Genomic DNA, 18727 nt, shown 5'->3' with positions numbered 1-18727 from the left:
CTAGCATTATCATCCTGTCAGTGTATATCTGTTAGGTGTAAGTACATTTAATAAATCTACAGTTGTGTTAATATATATATATAAAGTATTTCACCTGTGTGTTAGTTATTTAAGCTGACCATAATTTTTTGGTTGGTTACATTTGTTTTTGAAACATTCCTAACCATTTCAGGTACACAACTATGGACCATATAGAGCCAAACAGGTGAAGGTAATAATCTCATGGCCATATGAAGTAGAAAATAAAAGAGCACATGGGAAATGGTTGTTATACATGGTGGAAACTCCAAAGGTAAAGGATTAAGATCTCATTTCACACAAACTACGAGCTTAATTGAGGTTAAATGCTTTGAAAACTAATGTATCTTTAACCTGTTCAGTGCCACGGACGAGTTAATTCGTTCTCAATAATACCTAACTTTAACGCTAGATGTCAGCACCACACATGCATTTGACCTACTTACATATTGTTTCACTTTCGATCCAAAATGGCGTAACGATAAAGGTTACAAAATGAAGAAGCATTAGAGTTGTATTTTGAACTTGGTTCGGAGTTGCCGTAGCAGCTGAAATACTTGGCAATCAACAGGTTAAACTTAATCCAAATCTTGAAAATACAGTTATCTGAGAATATACTGCTAGAGACTGCATAGACCCAAAAATATTTCCTGTTTTTAAAGAAAAGCTATATAACTTTGCAAGCAAAAAGTTCATAACTATATTTCAAAAGTTACCAGTATGCTATAACAAATAAATCTTGATTGTATTACAAAATGTGAAAAATTAGTTCTTAAAAAAAAAAAAAAAAAGTGAAGTGTTAATACAATGAACATCGTTTATTTGGAACCATTTAATAACATAATTAGAAGTAATAATAAAACCAGTTAAGAAAGAGTGAAATGGCATACTTATTTATTTATCATCTTGAATTAAGTGGTTAGCCATGTAACAACTTATCAATACTGATGGTACTGGCTAGTATGAATTGTATTTATGGCATAATCACTAACAGGACATGAAATGGTACAATAAAACAAGATATCACAGTAACTATTGCTAATGTGGTAGCTACGGAACATGAAACAGTACACTATAAAACCATATATCACTAAGTATTGTTATTATAATATCTAGTGGTCAGCATTATAAATTGAAGTTTTGTTATTACTAACTTGATACACACTATAAGTATCCCCTGCGTGTACGTACATACACACACACACACACACACACACACAGAATAGCTCCTATATAAACTTTATAAGGAGTGAGTGATACATGCTCTAGTGTTAGAGAGTAGGAACACCTAACAGTATGTTATGAAATACTAGTACATACATGTACTGGACATATTGATAGATAATGAAAAGTTGTTAATGGTAACATATGGTTGTTGGATTAGATATATGAATAAATTTTGATGTGCATATGTTCACGTAACAGGTAGACTTATGTAAAGAACATGCAATTTTGAGATGTTGATAAAGGTGGTATTGATATATACACAACAAAATTAGTGTAGGTTACATGAAAAACAAATTAAAATTGCTTCTCACATCATTATACATTATTATTCCTCTATGTTGCATAAATTTCTTTTTATATTATAAAAGGTTCCTTAATAATTTTCAAGTAGAATAAAAAGTAAAATTAATTTTTCATCAAAAATGTGCTTTTATATTATTCTGAAGTAGGTTAAATACCCTTAAGCTTAATTTTAGAAATAAAATGTATTTTCTGAACCTTATATTAAGATATATTGCACTCATACTATTACACAAATATTAAACTTGTGTACATGTTTTCAGCAGTGCCAAACTCTAGTTTATAGAGTATATTTTGTTGAATATATAAATACACACACACACACACTATATAATATATAAATCATACACATTTTACAAATTTCAGTATACTTATGAACTTCAATTTTAAAGGCTCCTGTGATGCTATTTGGACTTAAAGTATATAGTTTATCAAGCATCCTCTATTTTTTATAGGTTGAAGGAAATGGTTATTGTGAAATGCAAGAAGGCCAAGTGAATCCCTTGAAACTTCTGGTAGGACCATGCAAACTTCTATTTCATTAAAAAAAAAAACATCTCAATAAGAAAATTTTAACTTCATTAATTAGCATAATGCAGGCCTAATTTAATCTAATTTGCATAGTTTAGTATTACGTAGTGTTTTGGTTGTGCAATTAAATGATATTTTGTGTTGAGTGTTTGTTCAGTTCAAAATGCACTTATTTGTATGCAGATCTTAGCACTTGTTTCACAAAATTATATGTAGTGTCTTTTCAGAATTTCAGACACTTAACACCTATATGATTACGAATTTTGCTCTTAACTTTCTTTACCTTATATAAACACATGAAAAATCAAAACAGTATGTTACTTTTTCAGAAGTTTTAATATATTTACATTTAATAGGGCCTTCTTTAAATGCTTTGTTTAAAATTACAGGTACATTAGTTTATATATTTAGCATTACAAATTATGTTCATGTGTAAAACAATACAAATATATTCAAGAACATTTGTAAAGATATTAAATCAAAAGATATTACTTATCCCTAGAAAATTTTAAGATTGTGATATTGTACTGGTTAACAGAAAGATATTTTATTTATAAGACATTTTCTGTAACTTCAGATAAAAATATGTACTGCAGAATAATCTTTCTTCTGTTCTAAAGGAAGATGTGTTCCATGAAAAAATATGTACCATGTAAGACTTATCTGTTGCTTTAATGGAAGTTGTATTTGTATTATTTGACAAAAAAATAATGTAGGAACATTCTCTAATTCAAGAAAAAGAATCTATTAATGTTAAACTTGTAGACAGTGAATTACTTTTGTAAAAAAAACAAAAACTTCCATTACTGAAAACTTTTACTAATTCATTATTTATATAATTTGATATAATTTATGGAATTTGACATAGTTGACAGATATCTGTAATGCTTTTATTAAGACACATATAAATCTGTTATTTACATTGGGCTTTCTATGCATTATTAGATATATGAAAAGTTTCTTTCCATTACTTAATTTATGTATATAGCATTTCATAACCTGATTATTGATGAATGTCATTGATTTTCTTTTTCATCATAGACAAGTCGTGATGGCAATTCAGAATTTGTTGATGATGGTGTTGTGACAGTTAATGGTCGGACAAAAAGAGAAGTTATAATACTCCCTGAAGAAAAAAGAGTGGATGGAAAAATGGTCAAGTTTGTGACACTGGTACGAGTTGTTATAAATACAAGTTTGTGTAGCAAGAGAAAAGTTTTGACCTGTAGGTCAAAGAACAACCTACACATACCACTTATCATATATGAAAACACAGTTTGTAGGTTGATTACAGTTATGGTAACTTTTTGTTTTAGCACTTAATAAACTTGTAACAACAATCTATGTAAAGAAAATTATCTCAAGAACAAATTAATCTTTATTATGTTAATAATGCTGATAATGGAGAACATAATTAAGACAGAAGCTTATACATGTTCATTTAATGAAATTCAGAATATACACATAAATGAAGTTGTAATACATTTCACTAATGATTAAAACATTTTAGTTTTATTTGAGTAGATGAGGTTAGCCATTCAAAATTTATTTAACATAAAAGTGATTTGATCAATGTTGGTATAAACAGACAATTTAAATTTAGCCAGTAGTGATAGGCCAGACCTTCACAACTTAATTTACTCGAAGATGACTTTATTGTTATAATTAAGAAATTAAAACTCCTTTATCACGTAAAGGTAATAATCATATATATTGTTTTTATATCTGAGTGATCAGTGCAACTAAAATAAAAACTTATTGAATGCACATGATTAAAGCCAACACAATATTTTTGGTCATTGTTTTATTGCTACTTTCCTTACTTGAAATTATTGTATGGCAGATTTAAGTTTATTTTTTATTGTTGTTATAAATGTAAGGACTTTCAAAATTGAAGTAACAGTAAAAAAAATGGAATGCCAACAATGATCATTTAGAGTTTAATAATATTTACATTTCAGCATGATTCAAATAGTTTTTGTTTAAACTTCATGTATGAAGTAAAAATAATTAGTATTTAGATTAGTATTTTCATAAATCAGTCAGCTAATGGTTAAAATCAACAATGCAGAATGTTTTATTCTGTTAAGGTATATGATTCTTGGTGTAAAAGACATCAAATATTAAGTGCTCGGACTCTTGTAAAGTATGAATTTCTTTTTTCTTTAGATATCTTTTTTACTGAAACTTTAATATTTCTTATTAACTTCTAGGATTGTCAACGAGGAAGTGCCAAATGTTTTCGCTTTACCTGTATCATCAATAACCTCAATTCCAGAAAAAGTGATATTATAAGAATAAAAGCTCGTCTTTGGAACAGCACATTTGTGGAGGTAATGCACTTGATTTTTCATTTCACTTAAGAATACTTTTAACTATTATGTTATGTAATACTACATTCTGATAAAATGTTATCTGTAAATCCCGTTTTTGTGATATTTGTGTATTACAGTTTCAAGAATAGCTAAATATTTTCAAAGATGAACTGTTTTTGTTATAAAGATATAATTAACCCAGTAATATAAGAATATAAAAAGTACTCGTTTTTAAAATAAACAAATGGGTTAACTCTTAACTCATTGTTATGTTACAAAAAAAAATTTTTTTAATGATGATTTTGAATATTTCTAGGATTATCCTAATGTCGATTACGTTAGTATTATTTCCAGAGGGGTGATATATCTTGACCCAACCCTAGATATTGAGCAGAACACCACTAATGATAAAGCTATGGTAAGTTTAGTAATTAATTTTTTTTATCTTATGCTTCTGAAAATTATTTTATTTTAAAATTTTGGTAGTTACATCAAGGTCAATAACAGCACTGAATATAACAAACTATACCTGAACTGATTCGATGTAAGTGTTGTTACATCAGATAAGCATACATTAAAAGACAAACTGTTGGTTAGAAAAAAATGTAAAGATATAAGATTTGTATTGCTTTTTAATGGAGCTTGTTTGTATGAAATACCTTACCTCTCTCTTCACAGGCTGAAACAAAGGCTTATCCAGACAAACTTGTTTCTGAGGCAGAGAAAGGAGTTCCAATCTGGATTATTATAGTTTCTGTGGCTTGTGGTGTACTTTTACTTATAATAGTTATACTAATTTTGTGGAAGGTGAGTAATATGTATAACATGAGCTCTTTATTGTTTTAATATTTTCTTCTCATGAGCAGAGACAACATACAATTCGTATAACAGTTTCAGTTTGTTAACTTCTAATTTTCATTTCTGTTGCCAGTCAGTTGAGCTGTGATACCTTAAAGTCATAAAAGTATGGTTCCAGTTTGGAATTAAAATTTTCCACAAGGTGGAGATGAAAATCTAAACCAGGAGGATCAAAACCTATAATCTCTTACTGCTTATTGAGCTAATGATTTAGCAAACTAGGCTACTTTGTTTTGAAAGACACAAATGTTGGTACTTAATGAAGTAGATAATATGTACAAGAAATGTCTGAGCTTTGAACTAGAAGGATAAGCTTATGAAGCTCAGAATTCATTTCTTATTATTTTTAGAAGTCTATGTATATTATTCATATGGAATTGTTATTTTTAACTTCTTATATTTTTATATCTCATATTCCAATAATTCATTGAAGTTACTGATGGTGAATAGTTATTTAAAATGTTTGTAAGATGGTGACAGATGAAGGTTTAATAATAGTTTATTTTATAAATTTTGAAATAATTTAGTATGTTTTTTTCCCTATTTTAGTGTGGATTTTTCGCAAGACCGTTACGTCGCTATGGAGTAGTGCCAAATGAAGAAAAAGATTCAAATAACTATCCACATGCTTCCTGAATAAATGACTTGAATAGTTAATCCATGTGATAACTGTGTACACATTGACAGTGATAAGGTTGCCCACAACCTATTGCCTTCTATTACTTCATTTGAAAACAACACTGAATTGTTTTTGGTTTGCACTGCATCAGTGGTTTTCAAGAATTTTAAGTTCATAGTAGTGTGTCTATATGCAAACATCAAAATAAAGAAAAACTAACACCTTAATTTGTCCTATTAAAGGGACCATCTATTTGCATTTCCTAATCAACTAATGAATTACACACTTAGCAGAAGCAGACAGATATCAGTTAATTGTAAACTTAAAAAAAAATCAAGATATTGTAGGTTGTACTAGGTATTTTTATAACTTTTTATTTAGAAATCTTATAAAAAATATTCAAAATGTCCTGTCGGTTATAATAGTTTTGTTGTAAATTTCTGTGATAGTGAGGAAAAGTTCTCTTGCATCACCAGCTCAGTTGTGCCATTTGATGTTTTCAATGCTACCTATAGTATTATATCTAAGAGTCCGCCTGTGTAAAACCCAAGCTTTTCTGCACAGGAATAGTTCAATTTGTAAATCATAATAAATACAGTAGGGGAAAAAAGATTTTGGTGCTAAACAATGGCTTTTAATACGGAAATATTTTGATTAGTAAAGAGGAATTAAATTATTGTATTTTCTTATTGATAAACAACTGTTAACCAGAAATTTTAAGTATAACAATGTAGTAATATCTCTATAGCTGTTACATATAAACAAAGTAAGAAGGTTCCAAAAAATAAAACTTAGTAATTATTGTATTATAGAAAGCTTTAAGGTTTCATTTTTTGATGTTGTAAAGTATACATACTACAAATTGAAACCATTGTTATTTACTTAGTTTGTCATATAATGCTCACAACATTTTAAGACAATCTTCTTGCCTGTTGTTTTAAGAAATAATCTAAGTTGAATCATGGGAGCTAATTGAAAAATTGCACATTTTAAAGTACAGGCAAGTTGTGAATTACTTGGAACTGTCCACAGATTTTGCTTTTCATTTATATAGTCATTTATAATGATGTGTTCACTTCTTCAAAGTGCATTACCTTCACACAAAAACAGTTTTTTCTTTTTACTTATTGCAGATATTTACTAGTAAGCACCATCGTTGTTGGTTGTGATGCTATAGTTAGTTTGTGGGAAGTTCACAGATATACAGCATTAAAATTGATTCCTCCTGGTGAACAGATTGCAGATAGCCCACTGTGTAGCTGTGTACTACAAAATAAATTACAGTCAGAATTAATTATTTTATTACATCAATGTTTTGGCTATGGAGACATAACACATCATGTTGGTTGTGATCATGCTGTTTGTATAGGTTTTTAGTTTCATTAACACAAACACAGTAGTACTGGAGAAATCATATCAAAACCTTGCATAGGATTTTAAATCTTTGACCAGAGAAAGTCATTACTTTTATTCATTTTTTCTGTGTAAAACGAATGAATATATAGATACTGAAATAACTCTTTAAATAAGACTGTATTCATATATTTTACAGTACATACCAGTATTTTCTTGACCTAATGCTAGAAACCAGTATTAATATCTAACTTTACCTAGTTTTGACTCACTGTTGTTCAAATAATTCATAATAACTAATGTTAGAAACTTAATGATAAACTGCTTGCAAAAGATGTCAGGCTATCTTAACATTTTTGTTTTGTTTTTTAAGCCCCTAAGTTCTTGCACATTTTGCTGGAATTATTTTTATGATGTTCTAATAATTATCAACATACACTACACAATGTTCAGTCTATTTATAAATAGATTATATGTTGCTATTGATAGTGGATAATAACATACTGGAGATTAGCTTTCAGCCAAAGAGAGACTAATATTATTACCCTCCTATGCATAAATTAGGATTTTGGCCAGACCTTGGCAGCACCTTCTAAGGTTTAAGGAGTTAATGTATTAAATACATTGAGATGAGCTTGCAAGTCTTCTTTGATCCTTAGCAGAATTACCCTGTTTAAACATTCTGTTGTTATACTTCTTTAATACAATAGGAAATGGTGGACACTTCATCTTACCAATATTTTTGGAAGTAAGTAAACTTTTCATTCTCAAAACAATACAGCAGCCACTATAGGCCACCCCTTTTTAACCCTGTACATTTTTTAAATGTCTAATATGTCCACATAGTCTTACAAAACATATATTGTTCCCATTCTTTTCTTACTATATATTTGTCATTGTTAAAGTAACCCCACATAGCACAAGATATTGATTACCATTTTGAATATGTTATCAGATTAACTAATCTTGATAGATTAGTGATAAATTATTTTCTAAAGATGCGAGTCTGTCTTAATGTATTTAACACATTGTTGAGATATAATTTACAATTCACCTCTGTATGCTGCAGGGATTAATATCATGTGAACCACATCACAAAGAACAGTTTGTAAAGACATTATTCTTTCTCTCTCATGTGTGAAAGGCTAGTAATAAAGACTACTGGCTTTTCAAACCAGACCTTCTGATATTAATTCTTTAATTTTGCATAGTGATTGCATAAAGAAGACCCCCTCCTTAAGGTCTGTGTAATACATTCATTGTTACATACACAGGTTTACTACTCACACAATAGTAACTTTCAAGTTTGTGACTTGCTTGGTATACACAAAAAAATACATGTTTTGCAAGGTCTCTATGATATGCTTATTGTTGTTATTGTGTGTTTAAGGAAACTGGAATGTGTAGCTTTTATATTCTGATTTTTAATAATCAAAGAACTAGTTAGTTAGAATAACACACCTGAATCTTTGGTCATTCATCCGCATACAAGTTAAAGATGTATGGTACATTCGTGTTATTTGGATATGTAAACATACACACAGTATTTTTGTAATATTTAGTGTATTTAAACTAAATCTTTGTATTATTGTGAACAAATAGTATGAATATCAGTTGATTCAGTTATTAACATGTGCCAATTAACACATGGTATGAGATATGAAAGTTTTGACTTTTCATGAATTTTATATAAAACTTGTTTACTTACTACATTCAATGCTTGAAGTGGGGCAGTATAAGCCTCGATGCTATCCCACTTCTTTTAAGGAGTGCTCAAAACCAGTCTGCTACCTTGTACTAGATTTTGAAACTGTCCCAACAGTTAAATATCCTTTCTTTTGCACTGGTACAAGCAGCTAGATGCAACACAAATTCACAATGAAATAGTGTTATGCACAGAGTTACACAAGTCCCCCCCCATACACTCCAATTCACTAATCCCCTACCTTCTACAGTTTTCATGACAGTAAGCTTTTCAGAATGGAAGGTTCAATTTTTACATGTTAAGATTAAAAGTACTTAATAGTCAATATTCCTCAAAACTTCCCAAGTAAATATCGTACGTTTTTTTCTCAGTAGATACTAATCTGATCTCTTATTTTCTCTATTCTAACCATCCTACCACTACCTTGAAATATTCCACAAACTATCCCACTTCAAGTAGTGATTATAGTCAGCATGCACTCAGGATAAATGGATATAAATCAAAGAGCATTGTCTACATTTTCTTATTCGTGAAAACATGTATTTAGCACAGATATGTTTGAAATTTATAATATTATTTTTAACAATAATGCAGAAGTTTATTGCTGTATCTTAATTTATGTAGAATTTATATATTGTTATCAATTCTTTTCAATTTTACCAAGTGAAAGTCTTTATTTTTGGTAACTGGCAAATAATTTCTGACAGATGTACATGTTTAATGGAGTCTGAATTACCAAGTTAGAAAGAGCAAAACCTATCAAAAATAAAGTTTACAAGTGAAAAAAAAAAATTCATTTGTTTTTCCACACCGATAACCTTTCTAAAAATGTGTAGTCAGGGCACTTAATATTAGAAGAGGGTCCTTCATGATCCAAAAATGTTGCTCATTTTTTATTGCTCATTTTTGACTTTTATATTTGTTTGTATAATTAACTAACACCCTTGGTTCAATAAATTTTCACAGAAAGAAAAGGAGGCAGAAATCTTTATCATAATGTATATAACAAAGCATTCTCTTGACAAAGCTGTTCCATTCCTTGTTACATGTTTATTTACCCTATGTATTTAAGCCACAGTATTAAGCAGGATACATTTTGTTTCATATACTGCATAATAATCAGATTTTTCTATCATTGTTGTGATGACCCATGAAACAAGGACAATAATTTAAATATCCTATATTTAAATTGACAATGTTTACTTTTCAAAACAGTAACACTTTATCACAAACTGTTATAAATAAAAATACTAAATCAAGATAATTTGAAAGTATTAAGTTCTATTATAGCATATGAACAACTTATGATACCATGCATGTCTAACATATATTATTATGTACTATGTCAACCAACGGTTACCAATGGCTTTCAGATTACAAACCTTTATTTCATAAAAACAATAAAGGCAGAGGATAAAAAAATTGTTTTGTCAATGCTTAGATAATCTCTTGTTGCTTTTCCATTTAGCAATTAAATAAACTTTTGTTGTAAATATTTCCTTTTGAATTCTGAATACTATTGTATAGAGATGGAAAGAGCTGTGAAAATTTTTGCTCTGATGAATGAGACAGTGTAGATAAACAAGTTCTAATTCATCTATTAAATGTTATTGAATAGGAATGTTTAACATTATGTTAGTTTACGTGTTTTTACTTCCAACTTTTGCACCAACCATTTAGTATATCTCAATCAGCTACTACTAAGGGAAATTAATTTTCATATTTGAGCTCTTAACTTCATTTTGACTATTTCTTACTTTCATCTTATGTTATGTATTTCTATGTAGATAAAACCTTCCAATAAAATAAATGTCAAATTGAATTTTATATCTTTGTGGGTTTTCAAGATAAACTTAAACTTAATTGCTTATCGTATGGAAAATCATATAGCAAAAAAAGTTACGTTTCTGTACAACACACATGAGGGCATAACTTAGATGTGAAAATCATACCCCACCATATCTTCATGTGTAATGCAATTAAAAGTTAAGTATAATTATTTTAAAGAAAGAAAATTTATATTTTGATCAGAAATATTTTCAGTGGTTTCACGTTTTAGAAGACAATTTCAAGATCCAAGGCTCATAAAAAAAAAAAAAAAGGTAAAGCTTTTGATGATACAAAACAGCCATGATTTTAAAATGACAAAATGTAATTTGAACATGTAATTCAACAAATACTTCTTTACCAATTTAATCAGTACTAAACTTTGGTTTTATTTGGTTAGTAAGGCACAACTGTTCATAAAGCAGGAACTTGTATTCCCAATAAGAATACAGAAGTCCCTTCAAAATTCAAGTTGTAATTTCATTATTAATATACATGACATTACCTATCAAAATATAATGGCACACAAATTCCATTTGTCAAAATAGTTACAAATTTGCAGGTCTGGTGGGATGGGAAAAAAGGTCAGCAAGATAGTTGTTCTGTTTTACCTTTGTGTATTTTATGTGGTTTAGAATACTAAATATAAATGTTAAAGGAGGTCAAGGTCATTTGTCTAAAATTCTAGCCATGTTACACAAACACACTAGCACTTGAGATGCATAATTTCCTTGTCAAAGAGTCAATAAATATAACAATTCTAAAGTAACCCATATACAATATTGAGGTAAGTGATGCTAGAAGTAATTCTTAATTAAATTATAGGTATTTAACATGGTGATATTCTACTTTGATGTTTTTCTCGTATCATTTTAGTAAAATTCTATTTGAGAGTTGTTGCATAATAATTTATAAACCATCTTGCCTAACTATATTTTATGCCATGTAGATTCTTATTATCAGTTTTATTGAAGATGTTTAAAGTTTATAAATAATCTAAACATGCTCTAAATCAGCACATATTTAACTATAAGTACACATGACCTGTTGTGTTGGCATATGGTTAAAAACAAACTGCCAATTATACATCACACAGTAGTGATATAAATATTCACTGTAGTACCAAGGCCTGGTGTATGTGCACACAGTTGTTACATGTGGTAACAGAAAAGGTGTACATTTTCTCATTAACCCTTTCTAATTGTATTTTTCATTACTACTGATGTTTAAGATACCTACCTAATGAGAACCAACTCTTTGCAGAACATATTTTTACACAGATATTATTGGTAATTTTGAAGTATCAAACTTCACTTTTAAATATGCTGTTATTAGTGGGTTTTTTGGTGGGTTTTTTTTTGTAGAAGTTTAGCAGGAAATAGTTAAGAGTCTTGTATTAGATTTTTTGTCTTGATAAAGTAATACCCAATTAAAAAAATGATACAACAAATTTTATATATTTTTGGGTATCTTGTACCATTAACGTCAATCTTATATTTACATTATCAGTGCAAAAATGTAACTAATGACACAGCAACCAACTGTACTTTGTACTTATAAGAATGTAGTTGAAAGTAATAAAACAAATATTAAATAAAGGTAAAAAATAAACTTAAACCTATTTCTCTTATAAACAATGAATCTGAGAACAGTTTCAGTAAACATATGAATCTTAAAATAACACAATAGCTTGCTTATGTCTTTCAGTACTGATCTATTTTTCATGTTAAACTTTTTGTTATACTGTATAACTAGAATTATAAACTATGATGCTCTGACTGTTGTTTGAAATTCAAGAAAGAAAATGCAGATTCTTGTATAATTTGAATTAAAGAAACAGAATTACCTTATAAAATACATCTGCTTAAGTATTTTTTGAAAAATACACAAAAGACACTTGCATTAGGATATTAGTTTCGATCTTGCATAACTTATCAATGTTGTATGGAAATATTTTACTTATTTTCAGAACGGAATGAATTCTGTGCTATAAAAGCAATATATCTAATCACCCTTAACAATTTAAAATGAAATTCATTAGATTATGTATTAGCTGATATTAAAAGTATGATAAAATTAAAATTAATATATAGTGAACAATAAAATCTTTACTGTTATTGACCAATTGAAGCTTTCTGTTATAAAATAAGTTTTTGAAGAAAGGTTTATATGAATAGTTCATACCAGCTGAAACGGAGACAAATATAATGTACAGCATTTATAGATTCCCAGTGTAACCACCTTTAAAATTCAAAACAAAACAGTTAGAACTCAGCTAATCCTCTCTTCAGAAATCACTGATTTTTTATTATTTTCATAGCAATTTACACTGTAACAAGAATGATATTTGTGGAATGTTTTCACGCTCTTTTCATACAATAACACAATTGACTAAGGCACACACTTCTCCCCTCTTGTATCCTGTTCATCCTTTACAAATGTAAAACACTTTCAGTGAAATGTGCTGTTACTATATACCTAAATGTATTATACCTAAAGATCACATCTTAGGTAGATCTGTTTAATCTTCAAATTTCAAATACCAAGTTCAAAAGGGCACTTCTGGTGCTATTGACCAAACATAATCATGCTGCATAACCATCACAAAAACAAACAAACAAACTAGATAATGTGTAGTTCTCACCCATGTTAAAAAAGTGAGATGTCTTTATCCTTTTTTAATGCAATAAATAAAGCCCTTAGTATGAAAATCATTAAACCCAAACATTACTAAACCTGTTGGGACTGTGTCTTTATTGCTTTGGACGGGTTATAATTCTGAAATTTCCACTGCTGTAGATAGCTTCCTATACAGTCTCTCATGAGCACTTGCTGTTTATTTTGTGCCATTTCCAAACATTTCCGACTGCTGCCATGTTGAATGCTGTGTTTCTGCAGTGTCCAAAACAGAATATATAGATATATACACACACACACACAATATAATGAATAAACTTTTAAAAACACTCAAATACACCTTGTATTTCACAGTTTATGGTAATGACACAAGGATGAGTATCTAGGCTTAACAGACCTCCTTCCACTATTAATAATGTCTGTGTGATGGTTATAAACATGGAATATTATTCTACAATACAAATATCATTGCTAAAGGCTTTTCTGCAGTAAACCTAGATAAATTTTGTACTCTATTTTTATAACACATTTTCTAAAAAACTATCAATGGTGCATGAATATAAATTATGAGGTCCTGTATGAGTAAGTGAAAGGCAAATTCAAAGGAGATGTTTTCAAATAATGTAGCATGAATTCCTATTAATGTTTGCATCATGTGAAGAAACTGGCATGGTGGTTTACATGAAAAGAATTCATTTGGTATTCTTTTATGACTCTCTTGATGCTTTATCTTACCATTATAGCTGTAATTTGCAACAACCATAAATCCTTTGCAAAACCTTTCACAGCATGGTACGTGCTACTTGCCCGGATTTTGCAGAGGCTTTATCATATGTTATGTCCAATGTGATAATACTGTTAAGACAGCTTTTAATAGTTGGTGTTCTGTTTAGCTATATGCTTTTGAACAAAGCATTTAGAGGGGGCTAATGAAAGAGGAAGATGTTGAAAAGTTATTATACTGTTATAAATTTCTGAAAGTTATTTAATATCATAATTTGTAAGAATTTAGGTTAAATAACAATATAATAACTAAATGTAGTAATTTTGGTAAATGAAAGTAAGATGGTTAAAGTTTTAACTAAAGTTTAGTGGTGTTACTTTTACTATAACCTTAGGCTTAGTATGCATAACAGTATTTTAGGCTTAGGTCTATTCAACTTACTGGTAAATCATAAAACAGGATAAATATATTGTTATGCTAAATAAATACAATCTAAAAATTAGTTTATTGTCTCTTGGTGTTTTAAGAATTAACTTAAGTTCTTTTTCTTAATTTTAAATAATTAAACATAAACGTTATTACTTTAGTATAAAGACAGAGTAGTGATAAGAAAATTATACAATTTGCTCTCAAATGCTAGTGAATCACCCTAAAAGAATGTAATAGTTCAACTATACTTTCTTGTGTGCTTTCTCCAGTCTTTGAGCTCATGGCCATGTTGTGAAATATTAAAAAAAGTTTCAGTTTCCTTTCTGACAGCCAACCAGCTGATCTGCCATTTCATAATAAACACATGAATTGATCAAGCTAATCTATGAACTTATGATGTGTTGAAAAATAATAGTTATTAAATGCGAACTAAAAACGAACATTGAACAGATCTGTCAAGAACAGTTAACACTGTCTTCATATCAATGATAATGGAGAAGATTTTCACATAAAGTGATTCAATCAGAAGGATATGAAAGTTTAAATAACTATGTTCAGGAATGTGAAATGTAATCTGATGCTACGTATTTGGAATAAAATGTTTATTCAAGACAAACTATAGAGGATGAGAAAACTGTATACACAGCTAAACTTTCCCATAATATTTTATGTTATTTTACTTCAAGCCTTTGGTCAATGAGTATCAACCAATCGCAGGAGAACAGTCAACTTTAACTGCTGGACCAATCACCTCAAAGTCTACCCCCATGAGAGAAGTGTAGACTGTGGGAAATGTCAGCAGAACTTCAAGAGGAGATCAAGCTTTTATGTGCAATGCATGCATTAGCTAACAGTAACTTTCAAGAAGTTAGAAAGTTAGAAATTAATGATATAAGTAGTGAATTTAGTTATAATGACCCTATTCTGATAAGTAACAAATTTCAGCCCCTGGCTTCTGCAGATGAGAAACTATTGGAGGGACAAATGTGGATGATAAGGAGGTTATAGTTATAGGTGATTCTTTGACAAGTAATGTGGCTAGAACTGTCTATGAGTTAAATATGAAGAAAAAAATCAGATTATGTTACACAAAGGCACAGATGGAGGATATAACTAACAGAGCAGAAAATGTAATAAAAGGGGCCAGAAGAGGAGCTAATTATTAAGTACAAAGGGTTGATAAAGGCATTTAAAGTAAAAGGCCATAACTTAAATTTGTCAGATATACTGGCCAGAATTAACTATGATGATAAAATTATAACTTATTCACTAGAACTAAATGCAAAGCTTAGGTTAGTATGTAAGGAGAAGCAGAGTGGCTGTTTGGATTTGTAGGATCAGCTCAGTGGAAGAAAGGAGTTTTTGTAATGTATGGTTTACATTTAAATTGGGTAGAAGCTGGCATATTTACTAAGGCTATTAACTCAACTGTAAGAGAAGTTTTAAATTAAAACTAGACTGCTGTGAAGACCAGGAAAAAACTAAATGCAAAAAGAATAAGAAACACAGAAAAGTTTAGCATAGGAAGTGACTACAGAAATAGTTATAAGGATACGCTTAATTTTTACTATTCCAATGCTAGAAGTATAAGAAATAAAACAGATGATTTAGAGCACTAATTGAATGATGAATTCCGATGTAATGAGAATAACCGAAACAATGCTATTTTAGATTTAATGTTAACTTCGAATACAGAAATAATTGAGAGGATGGAAATTGGAGAACATCTGGGTGCAAGTGATTATTGCTCTATTCGATGTTTTGCTGCCTATGGAGATAAGGAATGATGATATTTTGGTTAAAAATTTCAAAAAGCAGATTCTGAAAGGATGTGACAACAATTTTGGTAACTGAGTTATTTGAAAACACAGAGCAAATGTGGAAAATTATTAATGAAATTTTTTCAATATTCAAGGTAAATATAATCTTTATAGAAAGAAATTGGTAGCTGCAAGTAAAAAACCAGGTTGGCTTACAAAGAGTTTAAGAGATAAAATTAAAGAAAAGCACAATAAATTTAAGAAATTTAAATTGACTGGTATGATAGGAGATTTAGAGGATTATAAAAGATCACGAAAGTTGGTGAAACCGGAAAGTAGGACACTAAAAATAATACACGAGAAAAGGCTGGCTAAAAATATAAAAACTAAAAGTAAGGATTTTTTTAAATACATTATGGGTAAATTAAATGTTAAAATGGGAGTAGAGTCCTTGTGGGATGATAAAGGAAGGCTAGTACCTGACAATTATATGAGATGGCTGGGTAATTAAATTTTCGTAGTTTTATTAATGAAGGTTTAAATAGTATTGCACATCTTGAGCAGTTGATAAATAGAAACAAGATCAAATAAAATAACTGCATTAGTTTTGAGCCGATTAAGAAAAAATTGGGAAGTTTAAAAATAATAGGTCTCTTGAAACAGACAATATTTTACCAAGGGTTTAGAAAGAGGTTAAACATTGGATATGCGAGCTACTTACTACTATTTTTTGTCAGTCTTTGAACAGTGGGCAGGTGCCAGAGAATTGGAAGTTAGCAAATGTAACTCCTCTTTTCAAGGGAAGTGACAAAAACTGTCCAAGTAATTATAGACAAATTAATCTTAGATCCATTGTGAGAAATATTTTGGAAAGTCTGTTAGAAAGTGTTTTGAAAAATCATTTAACAAAGTTTAGAATTTCATTGTCAACATGGTTTCGTTAAGGGAAAATCTTGCCTTACATATCTTTTGACATTATTTGAAAAAGGTTACTGTTTATTTAGATGAGGGTGAGGGCATATATTTGGTATATCTGGATTTTCAGAAAGCATTTGACAAGATGCTACATAATAGGGTTTGTAAAAAAAATCTCTATAGATGTGGGAGATAATTTAGCAAATTGGATAGAAGAGTAGCTAATAGCTAAATGGAAGAAAGCAGAGGATTGTTACAAACAGTTCAGTCAAACTGGATTAATGTCATTAGTGGAGCAACTCAAGGTTAATTCTTAGTACTTTTGTTGTTGTTGTTGTTTTATTTATTCACATCAATGACAGATGAAGGAAATAGTCAACAAATTACTGAAACTTACAGTTAGATGTCTTGAGTGTTGCTACCTGTGAAGAAGATGCTGCTGATTTACAAAAGGATTTAGATCATTTATTAAGTTGAGCAAATAAATCACAGGTAGGTTTTAATTATAATAAATGCAAGATAATGCATGTGGGTTATCATAATTTGAATTGTAAGTATAATATGGTTAGGAATAATCTTAACAGTGTTATGAAAGAGAGGGATCTTGGTGTATGGTTGATCAATCTTTAAAGCCATCCAAGCAGTGTGTTGTTGGTAGTGGTAGGGCAAATAGTATTTTACGTTGTATCTACAGAAATATTTAATACAAGTCTAAAGGGGTTATAATTTCATTGTACAGGTCACTCATTAGGCCATTTGGAATAGTGTGTTCAGTCTTGCGCTCCTCACCTTAGAAAAGATACCAAGTTGTTGGAAAGGTTTCAGAGAAGGGTCACTAGAATGGTGCCTGGGATACAGGGTTATCACACGAGGAGAAGATGAAATCTTTCAAATTGTTTTCTTTTAAAAAAAGAAGAGTATGGAGGGATCTGTTTGAGGTGTTTGAGATTGTAAATAAAATTTATAATGTTGATACATAATCTTTTTTAATATTTAACAGTAAGAACAGTAGGACTAAAGGGACACAAGTATAAATTTTGTCAAGGTGGGAGTTACCTTCAGCTAAGACAGTTTAATTTTTCTAACATGGTTGTTGGCCTTTGGAATGGGTTGTCTTCAAATGTTGTGGAAGCCGAAAAGTTAAGTGAGTTGAGAGAAAAAAAACGTATGTGAATGATAAGGACTGGCTTTGAGGTTTTATTTATTTATCTATTTTTTATTATTATTACTGAGTTTAGAGGATGGAACACCCAAGACAGACCACTAGGTCCCACCTTGTTTCAAAATGTTATATTATAGCTCTTGTGTGTTACACTTGTAGACTTAAATCCCCATAAGCTATAGAGAATCTCTTATTTTAGTTGCAGCAATTGTTGTGAACTTTGATTACATCAGAGGAGAAGTTATTAAGCTTCTTTCATTAACTGCAAGTTGTAGCTGTTTTGGGAGCCAGGTCTCTCCCTAGTGGAATTATGAATTCTATTACTTTATCAGTATCATTCAATATTA

The 18727-nt window shown here is 29.6% G+C and overlaps 2 protein-coding genes across 3 annotated transcripts in view; one reads left to right on the top strand and one right to left on the bottom strand.

Annotated features, from left to right (window-relative positions):
* Positions 1–10745, top strand: part of LOC143246418 (integrin alpha-PS1-like) — a 98692-nt gene extending 87947 nt beyond the window's left edge. Inside the window, exons 20-26 of the mRNA XM_076493092.1 lie at positions 173–292; positions 2001–2060; positions 3118–3249; positions 4290–4409; positions 4708–4809; positions 5070–5198; positions 5799–10745. Coding sequence (XP_076349207.1) covers positions 173–292; positions 2001–2060; positions 3118–3249; positions 4290–4409; positions 4708–4809; positions 5070–5198; positions 5799–5885 — 750 coding nt within the window. The 3' untranslated portion in view covers positions 5886–10745. The remainder of the gene's footprint in view (positions 1–172; positions 293–2000; positions 2061–3117; positions 3250–4289; positions 4410–4707; positions 4810–5069; positions 5199–5798) is intronic.
* A 2287-nt stretch (positions 10746–13032) lies between these two features.
* Positions 13033–18727, bottom strand: part of LOC143246419 (putative polypeptide N-acetylgalactosaminyltransferase 9) — a 130566-nt gene continuing 124871 nt past the window's right edge. For both annotated transcript variants that reach the window (XM_076493095.1, XM_076493093.1), the window contains exon 11: positions 13033–13645. In XM_076493095.1, coding sequence (XP_076349210.1) covers positions 13484–13645 — 162 coding nt within the window. In that variant the 3' untranslated portion in view covers positions 13033–13483. The remainder of the gene's footprint in view (positions 13646–18727) is intronic.

Source organism: Tachypleus tridentatus, chromosome 3, assembly GCF_004210375.1.
Source record: "Tachypleus tridentatus isolate NWPU-2018 chromosome 3, ASM421037v1, whole genome shotgun sequence".
Classification (NCBI taxonomy): Eukaryota; Metazoa; Arthropoda; class Merostomata; order Xiphosura; family Limulidae; genus Tachypleus; species Tachypleus tridentatus.
Note: the sequence above shows the minus strand (reverse complement) of the source record. Positions and strands in the feature narration are given on the sequence as shown.